The sequence below is a fragment of the Protopterus annectens genome, chromosome 7.part0 (assembly GCF_019279795.1).
Source record: "Protopterus annectens isolate FY-2018-M chromosome 7.part0, PAN1.0, whole genome shotgun sequence".
Lineage (NCBI taxonomy): Eukaryota > Metazoa > Chordata > Ceratodontiformes > Protopteridae > Protopterus > Protopterus annectens.
Genome location: NC_056739.1, coordinates 1,420,645,782 through 1,420,673,078, shown reverse-complemented (window position 1 = coordinate 1,420,673,078; position 27,297 = coordinate 1,420,645,782). Strand labels below are relative to the sequence as shown.

General features: G+C 38.4%; 1 protein-coding gene across 1 annotated transcript in view; it reads left to right on the top strand.

The window, feature by feature from the left end:
• LOC122807067 (contactin-3-like) overlaps nucleotides 1-27,297 on the top strand; it is a 2,190,808-nt gene that overhangs the window by 1,714,709 nt on the left and 448,802 nt on the right. Inside the window, exon 11 of the mRNA XM_044077995.1 lies at nucleotides 12,280-12,430. Coding sequence (XP_043933930.1) covers nucleotides 12,280-12,430 — 151 coding nt within the window. The remainder of the gene's footprint in view (nucleotides 1-12,279; nucleotides 12,431-27,297) is intronic.

The following is a 27,297-nucleotide window of genomic DNA, read 5'->3' as shown; positions in this document are numbered from 1 at the left end:
ATAAAGTTTTCCAAAGCCAAATTTCAGGTAAATTTGGCCTCCCAGCCCAAGGACATCCACAAGACATTCTTTAGCTCTATCCACAACCTCAAAGGCAATACATAATTGTGTGTTGCGCTCATTGTTAATGGTGCCACCTATACTTAGCTAGAAGATATAGCAAATCTACAGACTGATAAATTCAGCTTCAACTTTACTCATCTCTACCCCTCAACCTTCCCTAAGGAAATACCATCAAATATAACTCCTCTTATTATCACTATGGAACAGGTTCTTAATGTTTCTCTGAGGTCAAGAACACTGCATCAGTGGGCCCAGACAGTATCCCAGGATGGCTTTAAGTAGCTTGAAACATGACCTGTCAGGCTCTCTGGAATTGCTATTTAACAGTAGCATTCAAATAGGCTTCATGCCTCAAGAATGGAGAGCAGCAACAGTCATCTGTCTGCACAAAGGTGGGCCATCTACAGACCCTGGAAATTGCAGATACATAAGTCTCATATGCAAAGCCATGGAAAGAATAATCATGTAAATGATCAATAATATCATAGGAAACCTCCAGACAGTGAATCCAATGCAAGTTGGCTTTGTCAAGGGCAGGTCATGCCTACTGAACCTGGTGGGCTTCTTTGAGAAGGTTACCAAAGCAATGCATGAGGGAAAAATGGTTCACACTGCCTACCTTGACCTGGAAAAGGCATTTAACAAAATACTACACTCGGGCATTTTGTTGACAAACTCAAGATGTTAGGTACAAAACTCTATGTCACACAGTGGATAGCCAGCTAGCTCATAGACAGAACTCAGGAATTTAGAAATGGGGAATCCAGCTCTAGAAAGAGGCCAGTTGCAAATGAAGTCCCTCAGGGATCAGTCTTGGGACCGTTGCTTTTTGGCATTTACTTCTCTGAAGTCAAGGCCAATGTCAGTGGCCTTTAGCTGACTAAATTTACAGATGATTACAAATTAGAAGCTGCCATTGAATCCCCACTGACACAAATGTTCTCCAGGATGGGCTGACACAGACAAGTGACTGGTGTCAAAACTATGGACTAAAACTAAATGCCAAGAAATGCACAATAGTATCCTTCAGGAAATCATCCACCCCTGGTAACTATCATATTGACAACACACACCTAAAAGTTGATCCAATTGTCAGAGAACTGGGGACACACATAGACAGTAATCTACGTTATCTAGCCTCAGACCATCATGTGTCTACAGTACTGAGGAAATCATTCTGTGTTGTGCAACATATAAACAAAAGCAGCAAATAGATGAAAGAAGCATGCAGAATAGACCACTAGCAAAATCCAAGTTTATTTAAGCACTTTTCGTCAAGTTTCAGACTTCATCAGAATAATATCACATGATCATGACAAACATATATACATCACCCCACCTAACCATTGGTCAATGTAATTACATCATTTCCTCAAAAAAAAAAAAACATTTTTTTTACAAAATTAATAAAATTGTTAAAACTTGATATTCTTGCAAAAAATAAAATTAAAAATACAACTAATAAACCTATAAAAAAATGCATCAATTTTAATTTTAAAACAGAACTAAAGGAAATTATGTCATTAAGACCTGTTACTTGGCAGGCATTAGTTTTAATCTGTCATGTTAATTTCTTAAATTCTAGCCATTCATCCATTGGTCCCCCTCCTGCTACAAGGTCAAAATGGTCTATGGCCCAAAACTTAAAAGTATGTGTGGGGCATACACAAATGTGCTTGTACAAAGCACTGTTTATGTTTTTATTCCTGATGTCATACAGGTGTTGATACACCCTTTGCCTCAGTGCTCTTTTGGTCTTACCAATGTAAAAACTGCCACATATATCACACACTGCGACAAACAACACCCCCTTTGAGTAACAGAAGTATTTCTTCCTAGGTTTTACCATGCCATAACCAGTGATTTTGATGGCCTCACCTGGAAACATGGCTGGACACTGATTACATCTCCCGCATTTGTAACAACCACCCAGTGTGGATGCACTAGAGTCTCTTTCTAATAGAGAATTTGGTACTGCTGAGTTTTCATTGTCTGAAAAATGAAAGGCCATATTCAATTTCCTGGCAAACAGTTTCAGCTGTACAATAGTTTCAACCAGGTTGGCCCTTTTTGCTGGTACAAAATTCAACCCTTTAGAAAAAAGTTCGGCCCACTCTCCATCAATCACCAGGTGACTAAGATTGTAAATACTGAAATCACCTTGCACATTTTCAGTAATTTTACATGCATTAGAATCATGATCATGACACATCAAAACATTACTAATCTCCAGTGTTGGGTTTGAGCACCCCCTAGCAAAATTTGTTAACTGCAAGGTGAATGGAGTATTTGATGAAAGAGGCACTATTATTAGGGACTCCTGGGATTTTCTCACCAAAATAAAACCTGAGATGTATGACAACGGTCTCATTATGGTCACCATCGACATTAAAGATTTATTCTCAGTCATACCACACCATGAGGGCTTGGAGTGGTTTTATGAATATTTGTGTTTGAACTCCAGTCTAGCGCATAACACCATCTTGACTGTACATACATGTATGGAGCTTGTGCTTGAAAACAATTTCATTTGTTTTGAGGCCCAGCGTTTTAAACAAAAACAAGTAGTACATGTATGGAGCTTGTGCTTGAAAACAATTTCATTTGTTTCGAGGCTCAGCTTTTTAAACAAAAGCAAGGAGTAGTGATAGGTGCCTGTTGTGCCCCCAGTTTTTCCAACATTGTGCTGGCACACTGGGAGGATTTATTTATTTTAAATTCAACTTACAAAGACTCTTGAGCACTATACGGGTGGTACCTTGATGACCTGGTGATTTTCTGGAAGGGAAGTGAAGAGGAACTAGATAGGTTCTTCATTTACATTAACCAAACCACCTCCTTCCTTAAATTCACCATGGCCAGAGATAATGACCAACTGAATTTTCTGGATGTAACAGTCAAAAAAGATTATGTAAACAAGGCTTTCACTTCTCATTTGTATAGGAAGCCAACATACTCAAACTCATTGTTACAGTTAGACAGCTGGCACCCGGTGTACCAAAAAAGAGCACTAGTCAAGGGCCAGTATGTTAGGTTAGCTAGAATTGTATCAGGACTGGATGATTTTTTGAGTGATCGTGACAAGTTAAAAAACATGCTGACCAGAAGGGGTTACCCTGGCAATTTTGTTCAGGATATTGCCAATGAGGTGATTAGAAAAAGGGAAACTGGGACATTTTTTTGCCTATTGTCCAATGAGAATGGTCCCACTGGAGCAATCCAGACTGGGAGACAGGATAGTTTCTCAAGAGCTTTTATTCTTCCTTTTAGTGTTGACTTCTATGATATCAGGAACATTATATGTAGATTATGGGACATGTTCACTATTGACAACAATGTTCGTTCAGTAAGCCTACTATAGTTTACAAGAGGGAAGTTAGTTTAAAGGGCCTATTAGAAAGAGACTCTAGTTCACCCACACTGGGTGGTTGTTACAAATGCAAGAGATGTATTCAGTGTCCACCCATGTTTCAAGGTGAGGCCATTAAAATTACTGGTTATGGTATGGTAAAACCTAGGAAGAAATACTTCTGTTACTCAAAGGGGGTGGTGCATGTTGCAGTGTGTGTGATCTATGTGACAGTTTCTACATTGGTAAGACCAAAAGAGCACTGAGGCAAAGGGTGTATCAACACCTGTGTGACATCAGGAATAAAAATATAAACAGTGCTTTGTACAAGCAGATTTGTTTATGCCCCACACATACTTTTAAGTTTGGGGCCATAGACCATATTGACCTTGTAGCAAAAGGGGGAACAATGGATGAATGGCTAGAATTTAAGGAATTAACATGGCAGATTAAAACTAATGCCTGCCAAGTAACAGGTCTTAATGACAGAATTTCCTTGAGTTCTGTTTTAAAATTAAAATCGATGTATTTTTTATAGGTTTATTAGTTGTATTTGTAATTTGATTTTTTTGCAAGAATATCAAGTTTTAACAATTTTATTAATTTTGTAAAACAATTTTTTTTTCTTGAATAAATGATGTAATTACATTGACCAATGGGTAGGTGCGGTAATGTATATATGTTTGTCATGATCATGTGATTTTATTCTGATGAAGTCTGAAACTTGACAAAAAGCACTTAAATATACTTGGATTTTGCTGGTGGTCTGTTCTGCACACTTCTTTCATCTGTTTGCTGCTTTTGAGTGGTTTTAATTTGTTTATTTCAACACATAAACAAAGTATAACATCTAGGTCCAAGGAAGTCATTGTTCCACTGCATTTGGAATTCATCAGACCTCTCATGAAGTACAATGCGTATCCAACAATCGGAATGTCCACCGAGATTCCTCATTAAAAGAATACAAGGCATAAGTAACATGTCCTAAGCAGACCACATTAGAACCATATCCCTGTATTCTGTCTCCTATAGGCTGGTGAGGGGATGTCTATGTTTGGCATACAAGGCATTGTTAGATCCCACTCTTATGGACCTCCTACATATACACAACATAAACAGCACCAGAATTACCCATACTAAAGACTTAAACCTTTCCTGTGAAATAAATAGGGCCTGCTGGAGAGACAGGAGGGACCCAAGAACTGAATCCTGGAGTGCACTAGTAGTTACAGGTCTTTTGGAGGAGGAAGAGCAGCTGAACCTCATTTCCTGGGTTGTATTTATGAGCTAATTTTCTATTCAATGACTTACATAGGAGTAACATTTAGCTGGGAAAAGTTTGCCTACTGTACCTGAGTATGGGATGGTGTTGAATCCTTTGTTAGATCTAGATATGCATTGTATACTAATTGTACTCATCCATGTTTCCAGTAACCTTCTTGAAGATGTCAAACAGGTTAAGTATACAGGATCTGCCCTTGACACATCCACACTGACTTTCATCAAGAGTTTGCAAGTTACTTACAGCCTTTTTATTAATTCCGTAATGATCATTTCTATTGTCTTACTTATGAGGTTGGTCAGACTTATTTTAGTCTATAATTTCCCAGGTCAATTGATGCCCCAACTTTGTGCATATGGATGACAATTGTTATCCTCTGTTCATCTGGTGCAAAGCCTGATTGGAAGCTAACACTGAAAAGCCTCTGTAGGGGTTCTGACAGGTCCTGTTTCAGGCTGCCTATAAGCATCCCAGTATTTTATCTGATCTCATAGAAGCAGTATTCTTGGCCTTGGTTAGTGCTTTGAAGACTTATTTGTGGGAGATTTGTGGGAGGGATGTAGATGAGAGTAGGATATCTAGGAATGTATGAGGGGACAAACAGGCTGCAGGACTCCTGGAACTGGTATATTTCTACTTCTGAAATATGTTAAAAGGAATTGGTCAAGAACAATTTTTGGAGGGGTGGTCTGAAGGGAAATGGGGAGATTTAAGGGACGTTGGGTGTGGCAAAGTTGTAGACCAATTTGTATACACAAATGTTAGCAATAGTCTCGTGTGTAGGTAAAGGAGTGCCAATAAATCTTAGTTAAGTGTTGAATTCCTGGTTACCCTTAATCTTTGTAATATAACTGAAGAAGGCCTTACGGTTGTCTTGTAAATTGGTTGCAACCTTAAGTTCATAGTTAGTCTAATATTTATTTATGGTAAGCTGGAAGGACTTGTTTAACTCATTCACATCTAGCCTGAATGGAATTCCATACCTCCTGACATCTGGAGATTTCATACCTGAACAATATTTTCAGTCTATAGCTGGATAGTTTACATCACTTAGGAAAATGGTATTGTGTGTAATACTGAGCGATTCCAGTATACAGAGAAAAAGGCTGGCGAAGAAGTGCGATTGTCAGAGAGATGAAGAAAGTAGACAAGAGTATAAAGAGATGAGGTGCATGGCAAAGAGAGAGGTGGCAAAGGCTAAGGATAAGACTTATGACGAGTTGTATAAAAGGTTGGACACTAAGGAGGGAGAAAAGGACCTGTACTGATTGGCTAGACAGAGGGACCGAGCTAGTAAAGATGTGCAGCAGGTAAGGGTGATAAAGGATAATGAGGGAAACGTACTCACAAGCAAGGAGAGTGTGTTGAGCAGATGGAAAGAGTACTTTGAGGGGCTGATGAATGAAGAGAATGAGAGGGAGAGAAGGTTGGATGATGTGCGGATAGTGAATCATGAAGTGCAGTGGATTAGCAAGGAGGAAGTAAGGATAGCTATGAAGAGGATGAAGAACAGAAAGGCTGTTGGCCCAGATAACATACCTGTGGAAGCATGGAGGTGTTTAGGTGAAATGGCAGTGGAGTTTTTAACTAGATTGTTTAATGAAATCTTGGAAAGTGAGAGGATGCCTGAGGAATGGAGAAAAAGTGTTTTGCTACCGATTTTTAAGAATAAGGGTGATGTGCAGAGCTGTAGTAAGTACAGAGGGATTAAATTGATCAGTCACAGCATGAAGTTATGGGAAAGAGTAGTGGAAGCTAGGTTAAAAAGGGAGGTGATGATTAGTGAACAGCAGTATGGTTTCATGCCAGGAAAGAGCACTACAGATGCAATGTTTGCTCTGAGAGTGTTGTTGGAGAAATACAGAGAAGGTCAGAAGGAGTTGCATTGTGTGTCTGTGAATTTAGAGAAAGCATATGACAGGGTTCCTAGAGAGGAGTTATGGTCTTGTATGAGAAAGTCGGGAGTGGCAGAGAAGTATGTAAGAGTGGTACAGGATATGTACGAGGGTAGTGTGACAGCGGTGAGGTCTGCGGTGGGAGTGATGGATGCATTTAAGGTGGAGGTGGGATTACTTTAAGGTTCAGCTCTGAGCCATTTCTTATTTGTAATGGTGATGGACGGGTTGACAGACGAGATCAGACAGGAGTCCCCGTGGACTATAATGTTTGCAGATGACATTGTAATCTATAGTGAGAGTAGGGAACAGGTGGATGATACCCTGAAGAGGTGGAGATATACTCTAGAGAGAAGAGGAATGAAGGTCAGCAGGACTAAGACAGAATATATGTGTGTGAATGAGAGGGAGGATTGAGGAATGGTGAGGATGTAGGGAGTAGAGGTGGCGAAGGTGGACGAGTTTAAATACTTGGGATCAACAGTTCAGAGTAATGGTGAGTGTAGAAAAGAGGTGAAGAAGAGAGTACAGGCAGGATGGAGTGGGTGGAGAAGTGTGGCAGGAGTGATTTGTGACAGACGAGTACCAGTAAGAGTGAAAGGGAAGGTCTACAAGAGGGTATTGAGACCAGCTATGTTATATGGGTTAGAGACAGTGGCACTGACAAAAAGGCAGGAGTCAGAGCTTGACATGGCAGCGTTGAAGATGTTAAGATTTGCACTGGGTGTGACGAGGATGGACAGGATTAGGAGGGTCAGCCCAGTGTGGAAGGTTTGGTGACAAAGTCAGAGAGGTAAGATTACGTTGGTTTGGACATGTGCTGAGGAGGGATGCAGAGTATATTGGGGAAAAGATGCTAAGGATGAATCTGCCAGATAACAGGAAAAGAGGAAGGCTTAAGATAAGGTTTATGGATGTGGAGAGAGAGGACATGCACGTGGTTAGTGTGACAGAGCAAGATGCAGAGGACAGGAAGAAATGGAAACAGTTGATCTGCTGTGGCGACCCTTGATGGGAGCAGCCAAAAGAAGAAGAAGAAGACTGAGTGATTCCAGTTCCTGTAGATATGCTTTTTTGCTTTCTTTTGTCATTGAGGAAGTTCTGTAACTAGCTAATCTTTCTGAGGGTTATTTGGACATGAATAAACTCTAATACATCATTTTGCTTTACCAGCCTTGAAGTGAGTATCTTCTGGATAAATACCGAGACACTTACACCTTTTCCCCTCCTACGTAGCAGCTGGTCTAAATATGTGGATTGTGTTACAGCTCTCAGCAGTCAGAGTGCACTTAGCCAATTTTTAAATCATGTCTCATTAACTACACAGATGTCTCCATCCTCCAGTGTAACGGGGGCTTGTAGGGAGTGGAGTTTCTTGTTGTCTCCTAGCATTGATTAACAAAGGCTTAATATTTTCATTTGATTGCTCTTTTTATGTTGATACGTTTATCAGGATGCTTGCTTTATTATGTTAGTAGGTTTATCAGGTTTTCATTACCTTAAAAAGTTATTAAGGGGTGGACAATGTCTTTGCCAGTAATCGATCATAGATGGGACAGATCCAGGCCATCCCCAATGAAACAGCATGGTCTGTCAACCGTACCTTCTTGGCTAATAAATATTTGACCCCTTTCAAATGACACCAAAAAACTAAGCCACCTATTGAAGTCAATTATTTTTTGCTCATACTGTGGCATCATCTTTGGAGAAGGTAGAATGCTGCTCAGTGCTAGGCTTATACCTACCTGTGGCACATAGTCAGAGATCTCCATCACATCTCTCTTCATATAGCCCAGGGAGGTACATCTCAAGACACTGGCACCCACATGTACTATGACAGAGTAATACTGGGACTTGTTCAAGAAATTGAGTGTATGTCTACTCTGATGGATCCTGGCACCAACTAACCACTAACCATCACTTTTTGCCTGCTCAGCCTGGGAAGAGGTACATCTGTATGCCTTACAATGGAGTCACCTCTAACTTGAATGTTTGATTGGGTAGATGCCTATTTTACAGGTTCAGCATCTGTGAATTTGGAACTCCTTGTGCTAGTTGAGGCAGTAGGTTCCTCACTCAGTAAATGGCAAACATTCATTTAAATATGTATGCTAAGACACATTGAATAAATAAGCAAATTACAAAACTGACATATGCTCAATAAATTAAAGCATAATACTATAAACTAAATAAATAAGCAAATTACAACTGCTTTAATATGCTCAGAAAATAGTCTAAAATTAAATTGCACAAGATATATTTTGTTTGAAGTTCTCACTCACTAATAAAAGCACCACAAACAGATTGCTTACATACGTTCCAAATTCTATTCAAACAGCTGAACTTTTCTCAGTAATAAAATGCAGGAAATGATGACTCATTATAATTTCAACAGTGATTGTGCAATGGGCATCCATTTTTAACACTGCTAAATTACTGCCGTAATGCTCATGTTTATTGTTGGCCACTCTAGTGAGTTTTAAACATATTAATTTCTTGCAAGTATATTATACTGCAATCAACAAAAAATGACTTTGAGCACTTTGAAGCAGTACTGTACCTTACCAGTTGCCAACGGTATGGAAGAATTAGCTGATCATCATGAATAATACTAACATCAGGATTTGGTATATCACACCCTTGGAAAGTAGCTTCCATTCTACATTATTTCTAAAGTTGTTTCACGAAACACCATTAAATTGTAAAAGTAAACCAGGACGAGAACCTCATGGTTTGTATTCTGATGAGACAACCTTGTCATATGATTGTGCTGACATCGGGTGTCTGTTAATCTAAACAGTAGTTTATACAAAGTGAAGAGTACTGGAAGCCTGACAGATGAAAGGCTAGAAAAGTTAGAAAGTTGGCATTTTTTTGTTTTTTGTTTTTTTGTTTTTGTTCTTCAAGATGCACATACTACATACATGTTGTGCCCATAATTGTGAGCTACACTAGATTCTTTATGCCAAGGAATAGCATGCTCTTACATTGTATATATTTCTTGTCATGATACACAGAGGCAAAACTGATTATTTCTTTACAAACTTTAATTCCAATACTACAGTTTTATTTAATAATTGTGGAGAAGCAAAATCACAGTAATCCGTGAACATGTCTCTTTGCCTGTAATAGCTTACAAAAAAGTTAAAGCTTCTCAAAGTGCAGAGTTCACAGAGCCACTCAGGTGTGGTAGGAACACTTGTTTTTATGAATGACACTGTAAGTGTAGTTAACAGATGTACGCTAGTTGTACTATAGGCCTGAATGGGTCACGATGTAATTAATCCCTTTTATATTGATGAAATGGAGAGTTTTGTTTTTTTTTTATAAATAGGATTCTTTTTTGTTGATGTTGGGGATCTACCCTATGGGTTTACTTTTAAACCTGCCATTATGCTTACTCCAGACTAGTATGGAGGTCTTAAAATTCAAAACAGAAGGCAGCAGACTTAGTTACTAGGGTTGCTGGACAGCTATACCACTTGTGAGTATCAGTAGGACTGTGGAAAAGCAAGTAACTGGCTTGGAGAACTCCCTGAAAGAAAAGGGGTTAGTAGGAGCTACAATGAGGATGTTCAAGGAAATGAGCACTGTGGAATTTGTCACATTTGATTGTGTAGGTGCGAAAAATGTAAGGTATAACTGGGAGCAACATTATAAGGACAAGATCTAGAAAACTAACACTTCTGCTGGACAGGGAGAAACCTTGGGAGTTACGTGTATTGTAATTTATGAAGTCCAGAAATCTTTGGGCATATTTATGGATAGTATCATATGTTCACCCATAAGAAAGGTATTTGCTTTAATGGTTAACTTTTTTAACCAGTTAAGGTATTCTGTATGCACAAAAGGGGTCATCGATGGCATATCTCTCAACTTGTACCTCTAGAGTAATGGACGAATCAAAAAATAATTAGGGTAAAGGCCCCAAATTACGGACAGCTTTCCGTCCTCACAGCTAATCATCAGCTACCACCAGATGTCCCAGACTTTCTCTGACCTGTTCTGAAGTTCAGTGTGGAGACTGAGGCTCCTGATGCAGCGTCATGTTGTTGTTGAGGAGGGTTTTCTGAATATCCCTCTCTGCTTTCATACATTAGCAGCTAGTAATGGACATACAATACATTGTGACATATCATCCCACCCTCCAGAGACACATTTAAAGCCCCCTACCAATTTCTGTCAGGAAAGTGCCTCCTAAGTGCATCCCCCATCCTTCCCTTCCATTGCTTCAGAAACTCAAGCCACTAATAAGACCCAGGTTACTTGGGCTGTATTTAGGGCTTTATCCCTCTGTGCCATGGTGCTGGTTAGGATCATTAAATGCTGCTGTTATTAACTTAGAGCTTCTCAATATATTTTCCAGTTTTATGAGGCATGGAGCTAAAGTGTATATCCCTTCAAAATCTGGAAAGTTGAGGGGTATGGACAGAGTTCTATAACTGTCAATATCTGTGATAACTAATATTATTGAGTTCACCAGAAACAAAACCAGTTTCAGATTATTGTCATGAGGGATCTAGTGAGAGATGGGTTACAAATAAGTACGGATCCTCCCACACAGTTGCTGGTGAACCTGACTACAAGATCACATTGTACCTAGAATAGTGGGAGTGGTATCATTACACTTGAACCCGTTTTCTGTAATTACACAAATCCTGATATTTCAGTGTAAAGAAGGCCAGAAATTCAGGCATTTTTTTTGTTCAGGCTTCTGACACTCACTTGTGCTACCTGATGCAATTTGGTTTGGAATTTGCTATGTAAGCATATCCATAAGTAATCCTTGCCTAAAACAGTACTATCTTGGTGGTAAGAACTTTAACCAGTATGAAAAAAATGGATGATGAAACTTTGAGTCTATTTCTGACCAGGCAGAGGAGTCTGTTGACCATTTTATTCTGATACACAAAGGATGGTCCAGAAAGACACCAGTTTACTATGATTAGCTTTCTATGCACATAGACAACTGCATGGCTGTAATTATATCTGGGATAGTGCTGGTATCTAATGGCACTAGACACATCCTAATTCCTAGCACCAGAGAGGTAGCTGCCACCTTATCCTTTGTCAGCCTGATGATTGCCATGTGTCTGTCTTAGAGTGAGGGCACCAATGATGTGAACATTTCTGTTTTTAATAACACAACCTTTAAACTATAATAAACCACAGTTTGTTAGAGCTAAGATAACTGCTTGCAGGAATTAAAAAGGGACTACCATGTTGCAAAAAGTCTAATTAGTGTTTCTTAACCAGTACTCCAGCATCATATGCTGCATTGTGCTTCATCTTCACGAGTGGAAACTCATTTTTTTGTTCTTTGTTTATTTGTTTCTGGTTATTGCTAAAAAAAACATTAAATGGATGATAGCTTACAGCAGAAAGACATCTAAATAACATGTCATTGCCTACATCAGACTAGGGATAATAATGCACTTATGGCAGACAGCATTCATAAACTATCACACTTGCTTAAAAGTTTATTAAGCAGCATCAAGTGTTTTGCTTTGAAGGGGAATTTGAAATATGAACATCAAAAGATGCAGTTGACTGAAAATCCATTTTTACAGTGTGCTCTAAAGCAAGTAATCACATCTTGGTGTTTGTAGTTTTAATCTGCCTTAGTGGAATATAGCATGCATTTTACATAAACCATAAACATAGTGTGAATGATTTTTATTGTATTTCAGCATCTGCTCCGGATTTTTCCAAGACTCCACTGAAGAAACTACTGCAGGTTCAGATAGGCAGTTTGTTTATCTATGAGTGCACACCAAAAGCGTCCCCTAGAGCATCTTGCTCTTGGAAGAAGGGAAATGAGATTCTTCAAGAAAATGAAAGGTACTTTTATGAAAGTGTTGGCATTTAAAGCTTCTTGTAGTGATAATTTTTTCAAGTGGTGCAAGGGCTTCCTGTGCAGAAGCAGAGAAGTACCTAAAAATAGACTTCTGGATTCTGTTAGGACATAATGCATTAATCATCATGGTTCGCTCTTCAGAGATTTTTTTTGTATTACATAAAATCTGCTAAATGAGCTGCCATTGCTTATTAGCAATGCCTGAAAACACATCCGTAATATTTATGTTTATTAACTGCATTGGTTCAGTTGTTAGGCTTATTCATTAAAGTCAAAATGTGGTTTTAAAAGTACAGATTTATGTAGACAAAAATATTTTACAGCTGTATGCATATCTAGGTTAAAAGTATAAATGTATTCTGCAACTGCCAGCTCCAAACTGTATGCCTCATTGTAACATAAACAACCTTCAGAAGCAGATGGCAGGCTTAGGAACATTAATGTAATCTGGCCATGGTCGTGTAGTTTTCTATGTATGTAGACAGTAAATTTCAGTAATTTGTGTGGAATATCACAAAATATCAAAACACATTTGAGTATCTTTTGCATATATAGGTATGAATGAAACAGTGTTAATGCTTTTTGTCTTGTATTTCACTATCCTTTTATCAGTTGACTCTATTGTTTATTAAGTCATCTTGAGCAGTAAGTCTTCCCTATAATGCAAGTATAAACGCTACCTGAATTCACTAATGTTTAAATTTCTGTTGGTCTGTCTGTAATTAACCATATTGAGGAATAACTTATCCTTGGTTAAAACAATGTCATAGTAATAGTTTTGCGCATCATTAAACACTTTTTTTCACCGTTGTTATTTTTCTCTATCCATTGAACACTTTTGCTTCGTACAATATGTGATCTTTCATCAGCTACGCATTGATGGTGTTCTTTTCTTTATTTTTACTACTAATATTACTGTGTTCTTGTGGAACCGTATACCCAGTACTATAAACAAACTCATACTTTCTCCTAGTCCAGTTTTATAAAGAATGTATCTTAAACTATCCCATCAACTGTAAGCAACCATGTCCATGAAAAGGGACCATAAATTTTGAGTCCATTCTTTTATAAAGACTGAACCTTGAATCGTTTGTAAACATCATCTTTACTAGATGATCATAACTGTGAATGGGCTGTGGAGTTAAACTAAGCATATTACTCAGCCATGTAGTCTTTCTCAAACTTCTTACGAGAAAAAAACAAAACACTACAACCCCTGTGATGATATTTTGTATATGCCCAGTATGGCAGGAGAATGAAGTATATTACATTAGTGAAATAAATGTATTTAGTTTTTGGTTGTCAGACTAACTTACTGGACTTTCTAGTATAATAAAATAATTTATATGTGCCCCACTGTTGGCCTTCGTTTACAGTCATGAGATGAAATAACAAGGTCAGCAGGATAAGAGGACAGTTGTACCTAGGCAATACCCATCCTTTCAATATACATGCTACTTATAAAATGGGAAACAAGTTCAGGTCAGGAATGCATTCACAGATTCCCATGCAATTCTTAAGAATCATTTTGAAAAATGCAAAAATGTCCCTCTGTTTCACATGTAAAAGCAGTTTCTTCTGGGGAAGGGGGGGGGGGTAAATGCCAGAAAATGTAGCTGTCCATCCAACATGTTTTATTTATACATTTGTGTATATTTAAATCTTGAATGGGACAGAGGAGAAGACACCAGGCTCCCTGTTAAAATTTTGTAAGAGACTAATTTTATGGACAGGTTTTAGACCAGTACTTCTTTTAGTGAGGATCTTCTGGGGACTTTCCAGCAGTGCAGTATGTCTGGCCAGGTAAATGCCAAATGGAGCAATGTCCTCTGTAATTAGCCTAATTTGAAATGAGTATGGCAGGACAATAATTTCTTTTGACTTGGATAAAATGGCTTTAGACATCAGCTGAGCAAAGTAGAAGGATTTCCCAGCAAAGCCCTGGTCACAATAATGTTAGAATAATTCCCCAATACCTAAAGTAAAGAATTGGGTAAGAGAATCATTCTGAAGCTGATATTCTTGACCAGGACCTTTGCAAGATAAGACAGAATGACTAAACATCCATATGCAGTTATAGAATAAGAGAGGATTTTCTCTGGCTCTTACCATCTCTTCTCCACAAAGAAATAAATAAGCAGTTTATGAATGGTGGAGACAGAGAATGAGACTATCAACTTTTCATTGGTGAATCAGGAAAAATAATCCTGGAAGTAAAAAATTATGAATCTGCATGCACTGAATTTTACAACTGTTCTTCACTAGTTTGTAAGTCATTCTGTACTCGCTGGAAATCGAAACTATTCTTAAATGGTATGTTAGTCTATTGACTTGATAATGGCCTTATTTTGTAAACATATTTCTGTCTGAAACTTGCTCTTCAATTAAAGAGGCTTCTGCCCTGTTGAATATGCCTTTTCATGTGCTGTTATTTACACATTTCACAAAAAAAGTGTGACACATCTGTGGGATGACCCCACTGTGAATACTGTAGACTTCCATCATGTATTATTGTCTTTATCTGTGCATCTGCCTAAACAGATCAAATTTATCAAACTAGAATGATGTGTGCCACCTCTAGGTCCATAGCCATGACAAACTTCAGGAGAACTTTTTTAGCATCGATCTATGAATGAAACAGTGTTAATGCTTTTTGTCTTGTATTTCACTATCCTTTTATCAGTTGACTCTATTGTTTATTAAGTCATCTTGAGCAGTAAGTCTTCCCTATAATGCAAGTATAAACGCTACCTGAATTCACTAATGTTTAAATTTCTGTTGGTCTGTCTGTAATTAACCATATTGAGGAATAACTTATCCTTGGTTAAAACAATGTCATAGTAATAGTTTTGCGCATCATTAAACACTTTTTTTCACCGTTGTTATTTTTCTCTATCCATTGAACACTTTTGCTTCGTACAATAAATGATCTTTCATCAGCTACGCATTGATGGTGTTCTTTTCTTTATTTTTACTACTAATATTACCGTGTTCTTGTGGAACCGTATACCCAGTACTATAAACAAACTCATACTTTCTCCTAGTCCAGTTTTATAAAGAATGTATCTTAAACTATCCCATCAACTGTAAGCAACCATGTCCATGAAAAGGGACCATAAATTTTGAGTCCATTCTTTTATAAAGACTGAACCTTGAATCGTTTGTAAACATCACCTTTACTAGATGATCATAACTGTGAATGGGCTGTGGAGTTAAACTAAGCATATTACTCAGCCATGTAGTCTTCCTCAAACTTCTTACGAGAAAAAAACAAAACACTACAACCCCTGTGATGATATTTTGTATATGCCCAGTATGGCAGGAGAATGAAGTATATTACATTAGTGAAATAAATGTATTTAGTTTTTGGTTGTCAGACTAACTTACTGGACTTTCTAGTATAATAAAATAATTTATATGTGCCCCACTGTTGGCCTTCGTTTACAGTCATGAGATGAAATAACAAGGTCAGCAGGATAAGAGGACAGTTGTACCTAGGCAATACCCATCCTTTCAATATACATGCTACTTATAAAATGGGAAACAAGTTCAGGTCAGGAATGCATTCACAGATTCCCATGCAATTCTTAAGAATCATTTTGAAAAATACAAAAATGTCCCTCTGTTTCACATGTAAAAGCAGTTTCTTCTGGGGAAGGGGGGGGGGGTAAATGCCAGAAAATGTAGCTGTCCATCCAACATGTTTTATTTATACATTTGTGTATATTTAAATCTTGAATTCGACAGAGGAAAAGACACCAGGCTCCCTGTTAGAATTTTGTAAGAGACTAATTTTATGGACAGGTTTTAGACCAGTACTTCTTTTAGTGAGGATCTTCTGGGGACTTTCCAGCAGTGCAGTATGTCTGGCCAGGTAAATGCCAAATGGAGCAATGTCCTCTGTAATTAGCCTAATTTGAAATGAGTATGGCAGGACAATAACTTCTTTTGACTTGGATAAAATGGCTTTAGACATCAGCTGAGCAAAGTAGAAGGATTTCCCAGCAAAGCCCTGGTCACAATAATGTTAGAATAATTCCCCAATACCTAAAGTAAAGAATTGGGTAAGAGAATCATTCTGAAGCTGATATTCTTGACCAGGACCTTTGCAAGATAAGACAGAATGACTAAACATCCATATGCAGTTATAGAATAAGAGAGGATTTTCTCTGGCTCTTACCATCTCTTCTCCACAAAGAAATAAATAAGCAGTTTATGAATGGTGGAGACAGAGAATGAGACTATCAACTTTTCATTGGTGAATCAGGAAAAATAATCCTGGAAGTAAAAAATTATGAATCTGCATGCACTGAATTTTACAGCTGTTCTTCACTAGTTTGTAAGTCATTCTGTACTCGCTGGAAATCGAAACTATTCTTAAATGGTATGTTAGTCTATTGACTTGATAATGGCCTTATTTTGTAAACATATTTCTGTCTGAAACTTGCTCTTCAATTAAAGAGGCTTCTGCCCTGTTGAATATGCCTTTTCATGTGCTGTTATTTACACATTTCACAAAAAAAGTGTGACACATCTGTGGGATGACCCCACTGTGAATACTGTAGACTTCCATCATGTATTATTGTCTTTATCTGTGCATCTGCCTAAACAGATCAAATTTATCAAACTAGAATGATGTGTGCCACCTCTAGGTCCATAGCCATGACAAACTTCAGGAGAACTTTTTCAGCATCGATCTATGAAAAGTTGAAGCAAAATATGCAGCTTGTACTAATAATAAACAGCAAATGGATAAAATCACACAGATGACACACATTTTAGAGGACACATAGGATACATCACTTATAAATGTAACTTAACAACATGTCCATAGGATACATGAGCTAGTCATATCTTTTGCAAAGATGATGTTACTAGACAGGAGGCAAGAAAAACAATGTCTCTGTTATAGGCTGATTATATCTGAATTTAACTTACACAAGTTGGTGAACTTTAATACTGTGGGTAGATTTCCCTAAAGCTATTTGGCTTTCACCATAGGGCTAACATTTAAGCCAGTACTCAGAGTGATTGTATGCTGCATTCAGGGTAGAACTCAGGAATAGCAATGGCAGCAGTAGTGGAGTGGAATGATCTGGTATCCATGCACAGTTGGAATCCTGCTTAAGGATAGGAAATTGCCTGATGCATAAATGTGAAAGGGTGCATTTTACATTGCACTGTTCTGATGCTGATGGGAGATCATATGACATTACCTAACAAAAAACATGATGCCCACTTCTAGGAGAGTAAGGCAATAATCTGTTCAATCCACTGTGGACATTTTGGTAATTGGTGGCAAAGTCCGAAGCTGCAGCAGGAAGTGCATACTTAGGAGAAGAGATAAGCATGCCTTAACCTAAACCTGATCTTGTTTCATTTATAGAAGGCTGGAAGTTCTAACACAGAGGGGGTACAATGACTGCATTTTATGGAGATGGTTATTTATGAGTCTAGTGAAATTCAAAGAGGGCATAGCCAAGCTCTTATGTGTATGAACGTATTGGCTGCTTTAGTTGTTCCACCACTGTGGCAGGAGAAATGCTAAGCATATTGTTAATGCTGTAAACCCTGGAACTTAACATCTAGCTAAAGTTGGATGAAGCAGTAGTGTACATTCATGAGCTCTTGGAAAATCTTTTGTCATTGATTGTTGCACATGAATTGTCAAGAGTACCAGATAGCAAGGTCATGTATATACTGAAGGATTCTGACACTAGGTAGATATAAAGTGAAGTTAACAATAATGAGTCACCTGAATAGGCAGTCTCAGGAGTGAGACTTGAAACACCTTGTTAGAGGTCAGAGGGCATACATGTGAGACCTTTACTAAGATCCTGAAAGATGAATCAGATAGGTAGCTGGGAAACTTGTTGTTTCTTTCGGCTTATCCCAGTTAGGGGTCGCCACAGTGGAACTCCGGTCCGCTAATGTTTGGTAGTGGATGTTTACGTGCTGAGTTACCAGCCCTGACACACAACCTTCAACGAAGGCACGCCCATTCACGCATGCCTCCACATAGAAAACGGTCTAGCTGAGAATCGAACGAGACAACGTCTTGCTGTGAGGTGACAACACTACCGCAGCACCACTACTGCGGGTCGTAGCTGGGAATCTATTGTCTCCAAAAACCTTTTAAAGAGAAGTTGAATGTAAGTAGTTTAGCGAAATCAGGAAGTACTGCTACCATGTCCCTTGCATCTATTCCTTTGAATAAGTGACTGTTAGATATTTAGAGAGTGACAGATGCCTTATATATTTAAATAGACACACACATACACACACACACACACACACACACACACACACACACACACACACACACACACGTGTGTGCGTGTGCATGCATATGCTTCTGTTAAAAAAAAAGCAGTTTTTTTTCTTTAAAGGTTGTGTTTTTATTAACATTTTTAAGATAAGATTAAGTAAAATAAATCATTAGTATTTTTCTAATAAAGTGTTCATTTTCAGCCAACATTTATATTAAGTAGTTATTCTAGTGGCTCTCATCTTAATATTTCTCATTTCATTTTGATAAAGAACTTTAGAGATATTAATAAATTCCAAAATTAAGGGCGTAGTTTCATTTTTCTGATTTTTAGTTATTACTTTTCTGGTTATTGTTAATATTCCCCAAAGAATAGGTCTTTGCAGTTCAGGAATGGTACCAGGGATCGGAGCATTAAATAGAAATATGGACTTGGTGAGATTAAAATTATCAGACCATAATGCTTGCAAGACTTTATTAATTTCCTTCGCAAAATGTTGAACAATAATACATTTAAAAGTCATATGTTGCCAATCAGTTTTTAATATATCTTTACATCTCTAACGTGCAATGTTTTGCCTTTTATACATAACTTCTATTTTATGCGGAGTGATAACAGCATATGCTTTTAGGTATATAACTTCAGGTTGTCTTTGCTTGACTGGTTAGCCATGAAGTGTGTTGTGCCCTTGTACATTTGGTGGTGCTTGTTCAGTAATTGTTTTGTGACAGCACCCATTAGAGGGGATCAGGCAGTGGTAATAAGCTGAATGGGACCTGCTGAATGATATGATTGAAAACTAAGAAGGTTACAGCACTCCAAGATATCTGTACATTCCTAGAAGAAAAACTTGTAAGGCTTCATTGTCTTTTATAGATAATTAGTTGGAGTCTTGACTTTGGAAATCAGCTGAGCATACCTACAAGGACCCATTTTCTCATTGTACCTGCCTGTAATGGCAGCAACTGTAATGAACTTGAGCTTTTATTTGGCTTTTTTCCTCTTCTGACCATTGAGTCTCCTCTCAAACCACACTAAATATTTGTTTGTATCTCCAGGATGAGATTTGACTAAGCTGGGAGTGATACTGTCATCCATTTTAGGGATCATTATTTTTTCATTTATGGCCCTATGCTCCCAGTACAAATGCCAATGCTTCCAAGTGGCAGGAGTGCAACAAGTAGTTATTACAGGCTGTCACCTCATTCCACAAGTAACATAAAGGCCTGCCTCTTCTCCCTTTCTATTTAGCATATTTTTGTATTCTGTAGTATGCCTAAGCATATGAGCCCAACCCTCAAGAACCTCATCATCCTTCTCTCTGTTTCCTGACCAGATCCTTGACTGCCTACAATGCCAATTGAACCTACATTGTCTGGACCGTTATCAAGGCATTATCCATTAATGCTGAGAAGGTGGCTGAGTCACTGAGATTTCACTGAATGTGTTTTTATAGGCTATCCATATTGTATGGATGTCACTGAGTATTGAAGTCCCCTGGAATCATTCAATTTAGGTTTCCTGAGAAAGGATTTATGGACATATGGCAAATGAATAAATATTATGAATTATTCAGCTCGCTATTTAAATGTGTCTCCTGTCAAGCATTCAGAAAATGCCAGTCTTATGATAGATTGATTTAAGAGTTTTTTGCTAGTTGAGCATTCAGTCAGTACTGGTTATTTATAGGTTTTAAATTATCTGGGTCATCCCCAGAAATGATTACAGTGTGCATATGGCTGTATTATCTAGTGAGTGCCATTGGGTAGCAAAATAGGTGCTAGCTAATGTTGAAGGGAGACTAGTAATGCAAAATGCCCTTTTTTATATAGTGCAAAGTTTGTACTGCACAGTGCTTTTTTTTTAGTGTAGTTTGAATCAGCATAGACATGCCTATCATCCTTTGTAATTATTCTGATGAGGGAGAATGTTCTGAAGTAGAATGTTTGTCATAATATATTATGCATATATGTATTATGCAAAAGGGGCAGTTAGTTAACATCCGCACAGCAGGTGACATACTGTATCTCTGGCAGGAATCATAGCCCAACTAAAAAAAAAAATGGTTTATGCATAATTACACAAGTTTCAGGATGTTTCTATTCAAGTTGGATTTAATTTTCCTTATTTCTGTAAGCAGTGCACAATGACTGTCAGCAAACTATCAAAATATTTACAGAATAAGGTATAGAAAGTTAGTACAATAAGTTGTGTATTATAGCTCAGGTTTATAAAGATTACTTTTTTCTAACATCAGAAGGCCCTGGCAGCCCTGGTAATATAGAATATTAGCATGTTAGATTAATTTGTATCATAGATAAGGCAGTTTATAAGCTCCAGGTAGGCAAGTATGGAGGAAATCCTAAGTCAGTTTCTTGTCCATAAGATGGCTCCACCCTCAGCTCCACTGGACATATTTTTCTTTAAGAACCCAGTTTATGGTGAGATGATTAAGAATACCAGAAAAGTAGCAGAAAGCTTTGTACTTCAGTTCTAGAAGTTACATACTGTAGCAAGGCTAGTCACCTGCAGTGTGAAAATTAGGTCTAGGTAAGGGTCCCTGTTGATTTGACAACCAGACCCCATGTACCAATATGCCATTCCCCAGACCACCAACAATTTCAGTTCCATCATAGTGTTTTTAAGCTTGGCTGGTCTAATTACATTTTAATATAGGCAGGCAGTTTGGAATCCCCGTATTTTGAAGGAAGAAATAGTCTTCTTCTTCTTTTGGCTTTTCCCAGTTAGGGGTCGCCACAGTGCATCACCTGTCCACTCATGATTGGCAGTGGAGTTTTACGGTGTCACGTTGCCAGCCCACAGAAGGCATGCGCTCACTCCTAGGGCCAATTTAGAGTGTCCAATCCACCTACAGCATGTCTTTGGGATGTGGGAGGAAACCGGAGCACCCGGAGGAAACCCACATGACCGCAGGGATGACATGCAGACTCCTCACAGAAGGCACCCCAGCCAAGGATCAAACCAGATAACCTGTTGCTGTGAGGTGGCAATGCTAACCGCTGCATCACCGTGGCCACCCTTGAGAGAGAAGAAATAGTAGTGTCATTAATCTCTCTATGGACAAGCCCTAGGAAATAACTTAACACCCCAGAGTTTTCTACCCAAGAAAATTAAATACCTCAAATCCTTCAGTTATCCTTCAGCCATCTCAACAGATTAATACAACTCACCTTATTTTCAGCAGCGTACTGCCTCCTCTGAGGAAAATTATGCCTGTCTTTTCAAGCCATGAGAGACACTGTCCTATATCACCTCCTATTTGTTTACAAGCTCAGTGGCTGTACTAACACACACACTAGGGACCTAAATCTACACCAAGAAATGAGCAAGATTTGTCAGAAGGGATAGGTTTATAACTCAAGGAATTCTCAGCCTATGGAATAACTTACCACTACAGGTCAAAAATGTACTACCTTGGCTATCTTAAGGCTAGTGTTGATGATTGGATGGATACACACAAATCTAGTCCAGAGTTGTCACATATGTCTCATGCTTAGTCTGCTGAGCACTGTTACGTTATGAAAAAGGGTGGTAGGAACATAAAAACTTTTACATGTGTCTACTTAAATACTGTAGCTAGTATTTTATGGTCCACATGATTCCTTGCCTAGTTTTGTTCATAAAATTTTATGTTCTTAATACTGGAAAATTTGCATCTGTAATTTTTTTTTCCATTTTATCACGTAGGCATGTCGTACAGGAAGTTGAACTCCATATAGAGCAAGTTGTTCAAATCCGTGCATATTTTTAATATTTATTTTTATTTATTTGATATTTTTGTTTTTTACCAGGAAAGTCTGACTGGGCTGTAACCCTTTTTCAACAAAGCTCCATAATTACATTGATTTTACATTCAGACAAAGCATCATATGTACATAAAACAATATTTACAATTGTCATATCAGAGTGTGTACATGGGGCATTAGGATAGTCAATTTAATGCTGCATGTTATACATGCTTTAGATGGGGTAGAATGGACACCATATATTGGAATAGAACATGCTACAATAATAAAGCTAGAAACAAAGATATTCATGACTGTTTGGTTACTACAACTTTATTACAACACTGTATGCATGATGTAGGAAGGAACTGGTTTTCAGGTAGAAGAGGAGGTAGTTTTAAGTCAATCTTAAAAGCAAATATTATTTGAGAAGGCATAACAGGTTTTGTAAAAAAGAGGACAAAAGAAAAGAACAGATGGATAACACATATCACCACTCCTAATGTCAATCAGGTTGTCAGTGGTACACATGGTGCACCCATCACACACAATTTAAAGTAGACACATAGACCCACATATGCTGAGGCAATTAAATGTAACCTTCCTAAACTCCAAAGACCTCGTACATGAAGTACACATAACAAATACCCTCAGCAGCCCTGAATGCACTCTTTCAAAACAACACCCACATAAACACATACAGCCAGGTCTTATGGAGCCTTTACGTCTAAACCCATAAGGCAAGCCACCATAGAATCAAACATTCCAGTTATTGGAGACTCCATTTTGAGACACACCGATGTTCCTCTCACCAAGCTGAGTAAGGAGAAGCTCACAGTCAGTTGCTTATCACAGGCCACATCCACCACATTACCCATGCACTTGGGTCATTGGACTGGGAGGCCAAATTTGCCTCAAATTTGGCTTTGGTAAACTTTATTTTTCCTTTGAGTTGTTTGTTTAGTTTGTTAAGAATGCTTTTATCCCGCTGGGTGCTGCACCTCCTAGTTTTTGCCATGATTTTCTTCCTTCTTTTATACACCCTACTGAAATTTAATTTTATTGATTTTATTTCACATTTGTTAGCCAGGTTGGTCCAGCTGAGTTACAAAAAACATTTTCAGTGGAGACATGAGAGAAAAGCTTGAATAACGTCTACAGCAATAAGAAGTAAAAGAAACATTATACATAAATAAAATATAGTACAAACTGGAATGCTGGTACACAGAACAAATTATAGTTGTCACATAAGAAAATGGGAGTACTAAAAATATAAACAAACAGTTTAGTCACAATGCTGAAAAGTTAGCATGTTTTAATATTTACAAGAATTAGAAGTAATGCCAGACACTTCCTAAGTAGAGGTTGTAGAATGTGAATAGACAGAGGTATACAAAAGTTTAAGTGGGGTGATTGCAGTGACCGATTTTAAAGTTATGCAGGTGATCTTTTAGTGTCTTTTTAAAGTTGTTGGCTTGAGTTATACTTCTGATATGTAATGGGAGTTTGTTCCAGCTATGAGAGACAGAGAATTTATAAAGGTTTTTGCCTATATTTTACAGGATTTATGGGTCAGTAGTAAGAGTTGGTTGCAACTAAGAAGTGGACAATTGGGGGTGTAATAGGACAGAAATTTGGAAAGTGATGAGCAGGTAGTGAGGTTATTGAGAAGGAAGTGAGCAGTTTGGAGTTGAGTGAGAGTAAGTTGATGTGGGAGTTCAAGCCAGTGAAGTTTCTGTTGGACCAGGCAGTGGTGGAAGGAGTAGGGATGATTTACAACAAATCTAGCAACTTTAGTGTATGTTGATTCAAGTTTGTGAATAAGGGAAGATTGTAGGGTAATCAGGATAGGGGAGTCATAGAGTAGGGTTGGTATTAAAAAAGTTCGAGCAAGGGCATGTTTGGATTCTGCACTAAGGGATTTTTTATTTCTGTAAAGTAGGCCTAATTTCTGGTGGGTTTTTTTTGATGCTTTGTTGGACACGTAGGTCAAATTTTTGTTGGTTATCAATAATGATGCCGAGGAGTTTAGTTTGTGTTTCGACTTTTATAATAGTGTTGTTGACAGAAGAGATTGAAAAGGTAGATTTATAGTGGGAGAAGGAGTTAGACAAAAAAAGGAGGATGTTTGTTTTATTGGGATTGAGGATGAGCGGATTGTCATTGAGCCATCTTTCTACAGAAGAAACGTTTTTTGTAGTAGTTAACAGGTCTGACAAGTTTACAGAGACAGATATCAATGAGAGTCATCTGCATATTGGATGATAGAGAAGTGTGTATGGAGGTTATTGGTAAAGATGTTGAATAGCAGAGGGCCAAGGATGGAGTCAGTTTGGATACAGAGGAAAGGGGAGCAAGAGTTAAGCCATCTAACTGATTGTTGTCTGTTAGAGAGGTATCTGGAGAACCATTTGAAGGCAGTGTGAGAAAGGTGGAGACAGGATAGTTTGGAGAAGAGTAGAGAGTAAGAAACAGTGTCAAGGCTTTAGCTAGATCGAGGAACAGGCATGCTATAAGTTTGTTGTTGTCTCTGGCCATAGCAACAGTTTCAGAGAAGGAAATAAGGGCAGTGGAGGCACTGTGTTTTAGGGCAAAACCTGTGTTGTGAAGGAGTGAGGAGATTTTCTTAATAACCTGAGATGTACCTCCCTAGATTATATAAATGAGACATCATGGAGCTATCCGAAAGTGTGCCCAAAGCCACTATGAACTTAGCATTGAGCAGCATGTTGTCTTCTCCAAGGATGATGCCACAATATGAACAGAAGATGACTAACTTTAATAATTGGCTTGATTTCTGGTGTCATTCTAAGGGGTTGCAATATTTGTCAGCATGGTTGGAGATGGTCAATATACCACACTGCTTTGCCAGGGATGCTCTGCACTTCTCCCCTCTAGGCTTTCAAATATTAGCTAAAACATTGTCTTCCTCTGTAGTGCCTTTTTAGGCAGTGCCAAGCCGAATATACATCTCACATAGTGAATCAAAACCAAGAAAATCTAAATTGTTACTGTTCAATGTTAGCAGTCTAAACAAAAAACTCCACTCCCTACATGCTCTCCTCACCCTAGAGAATGCTGACATCTATGTGGCCATTGAGACATGGTTCAAAGTGACGGAGAGCACACCAGCAGTACAAGGCTATAATGCATTCCACACATTTAGACTAACTACTACACAGACAGGGATTAAAGGTGGAGATGTCTCAATTTACATTAATAATAAATGTAATACAAGCCTGGTCCAACAGGACAATGACCTTCAGCTTCTTCATGTTCAGATCACTGTAGGCAAAATCCCATACCAATTCCTTGCAAGTGATAAGTCGCCCTGTATGACCCAGGAAACCCATAGCATGCATTTAATCTTATCGGAAACACTCACCATCCAACCCAATACCATATTTATGGGCAAATTTAATTACTCAGCTATTAACTGGGAATCTTCAACAACAAATGTTCATGCACAGATTTTCATGGATTTTGTAAACACAATCTTCCTGGACACACCAGCCATGGGTGCAAACATACTGGATCTGGTCCTCACTAATATGGGAGAGTTTTGCACACCCCTACTGTAAATTCTTCTCTTGTAAGGACAGACCACAAAGTGGTCTCCTTTGAAGTAAAAATAAAATCTGGAACCCCAGGTAACACAGGAGTATTCAGGAACTACTCTAACACTAACTTCCTACTATTAAGTGATAACCTGGCAAAAATTCAGGCTGCCATAAACCCTGAGAAAACTGCTGCCTACGAGAGCTGTTCACAGAAACCTTATACAAGCATGTTAATAGCTGCAGAGAAGCAGCTTTACTCGCCAGGAAGAAGTACAGAACTAACTCAAAAAACAAGTTATCCTGGTGAAATCACTGTATCAATAGGCTTTATAATTGAAGGATGAAAATCATGACAGAATTAGGAGGTGTAACACTCATCAGGATAGAAGCACTCTCATCAAGCTAAACAAACAAATAAAGGACAAATAATGTCTACCAAAGCCAAATTTGAAGTAAATTTGTCCTTCCAGACCAAGGACAACCACAAGGCATTCTTTAGTTATGTCTGCTACCTCAAAGGCAATATACATCTGTGCACAGAGCTCGTTGTTAACAGAGCCACATATACTGAGCAAGAAGGTATAGTAAACTTAATGGCTAACAAATTCAGCTTCAACTTTAACCATCTCTCCTTTTCAACCTTCCCTCTGGAAATACCATCAAATATAACTCCTCCTACTATCACTAGGAAACTGGTCCTTAATACTCTCTCTAAGACCAAGAACACTGCATCAGTGGACCCAGACAGTATCCCAGGAGGCCATCTAAATAACATGAGACATGACCTATCAGGCTGTCTGGTACTGATCTTTAACTGTAGCCCTCAAACAGGCTTCATGCCTTACAAATGTAGAAGAGCAGTCATCCTTCTGCACAAAGCTGCGCCATCTGCAGCCCCTGGAAACTACAGACCCATAAGCCCAGTTGATATTCATCTGGATCACAGACAGGACCAAGGAGGTTAGAAGTGTAGAATTGGAGAGCCCACCTCTACAAAGGGGCTGGTCACAAGTGGAGTCCCTCAGGGATCTGTCCTGGGACCGGTCCTTTTTGGCATTTACTCCTCTGAAATCAAAGCTGATGTCAGTGGCCTCTGTCTGACTAAATTTGCAGATGATTGCAAAATTAGGAGTAGTCAGAGAATTACCCGCTGATGCAAGTATTCTCCAGGAAGGACTGACAGAGGCAAATAACTGATGTCAGAGACGTGGAATAAACTAAATGTCAAGAAATGCATAACAGTATCCTTTGGGATGTCATCCATCCTGGTAGCTAT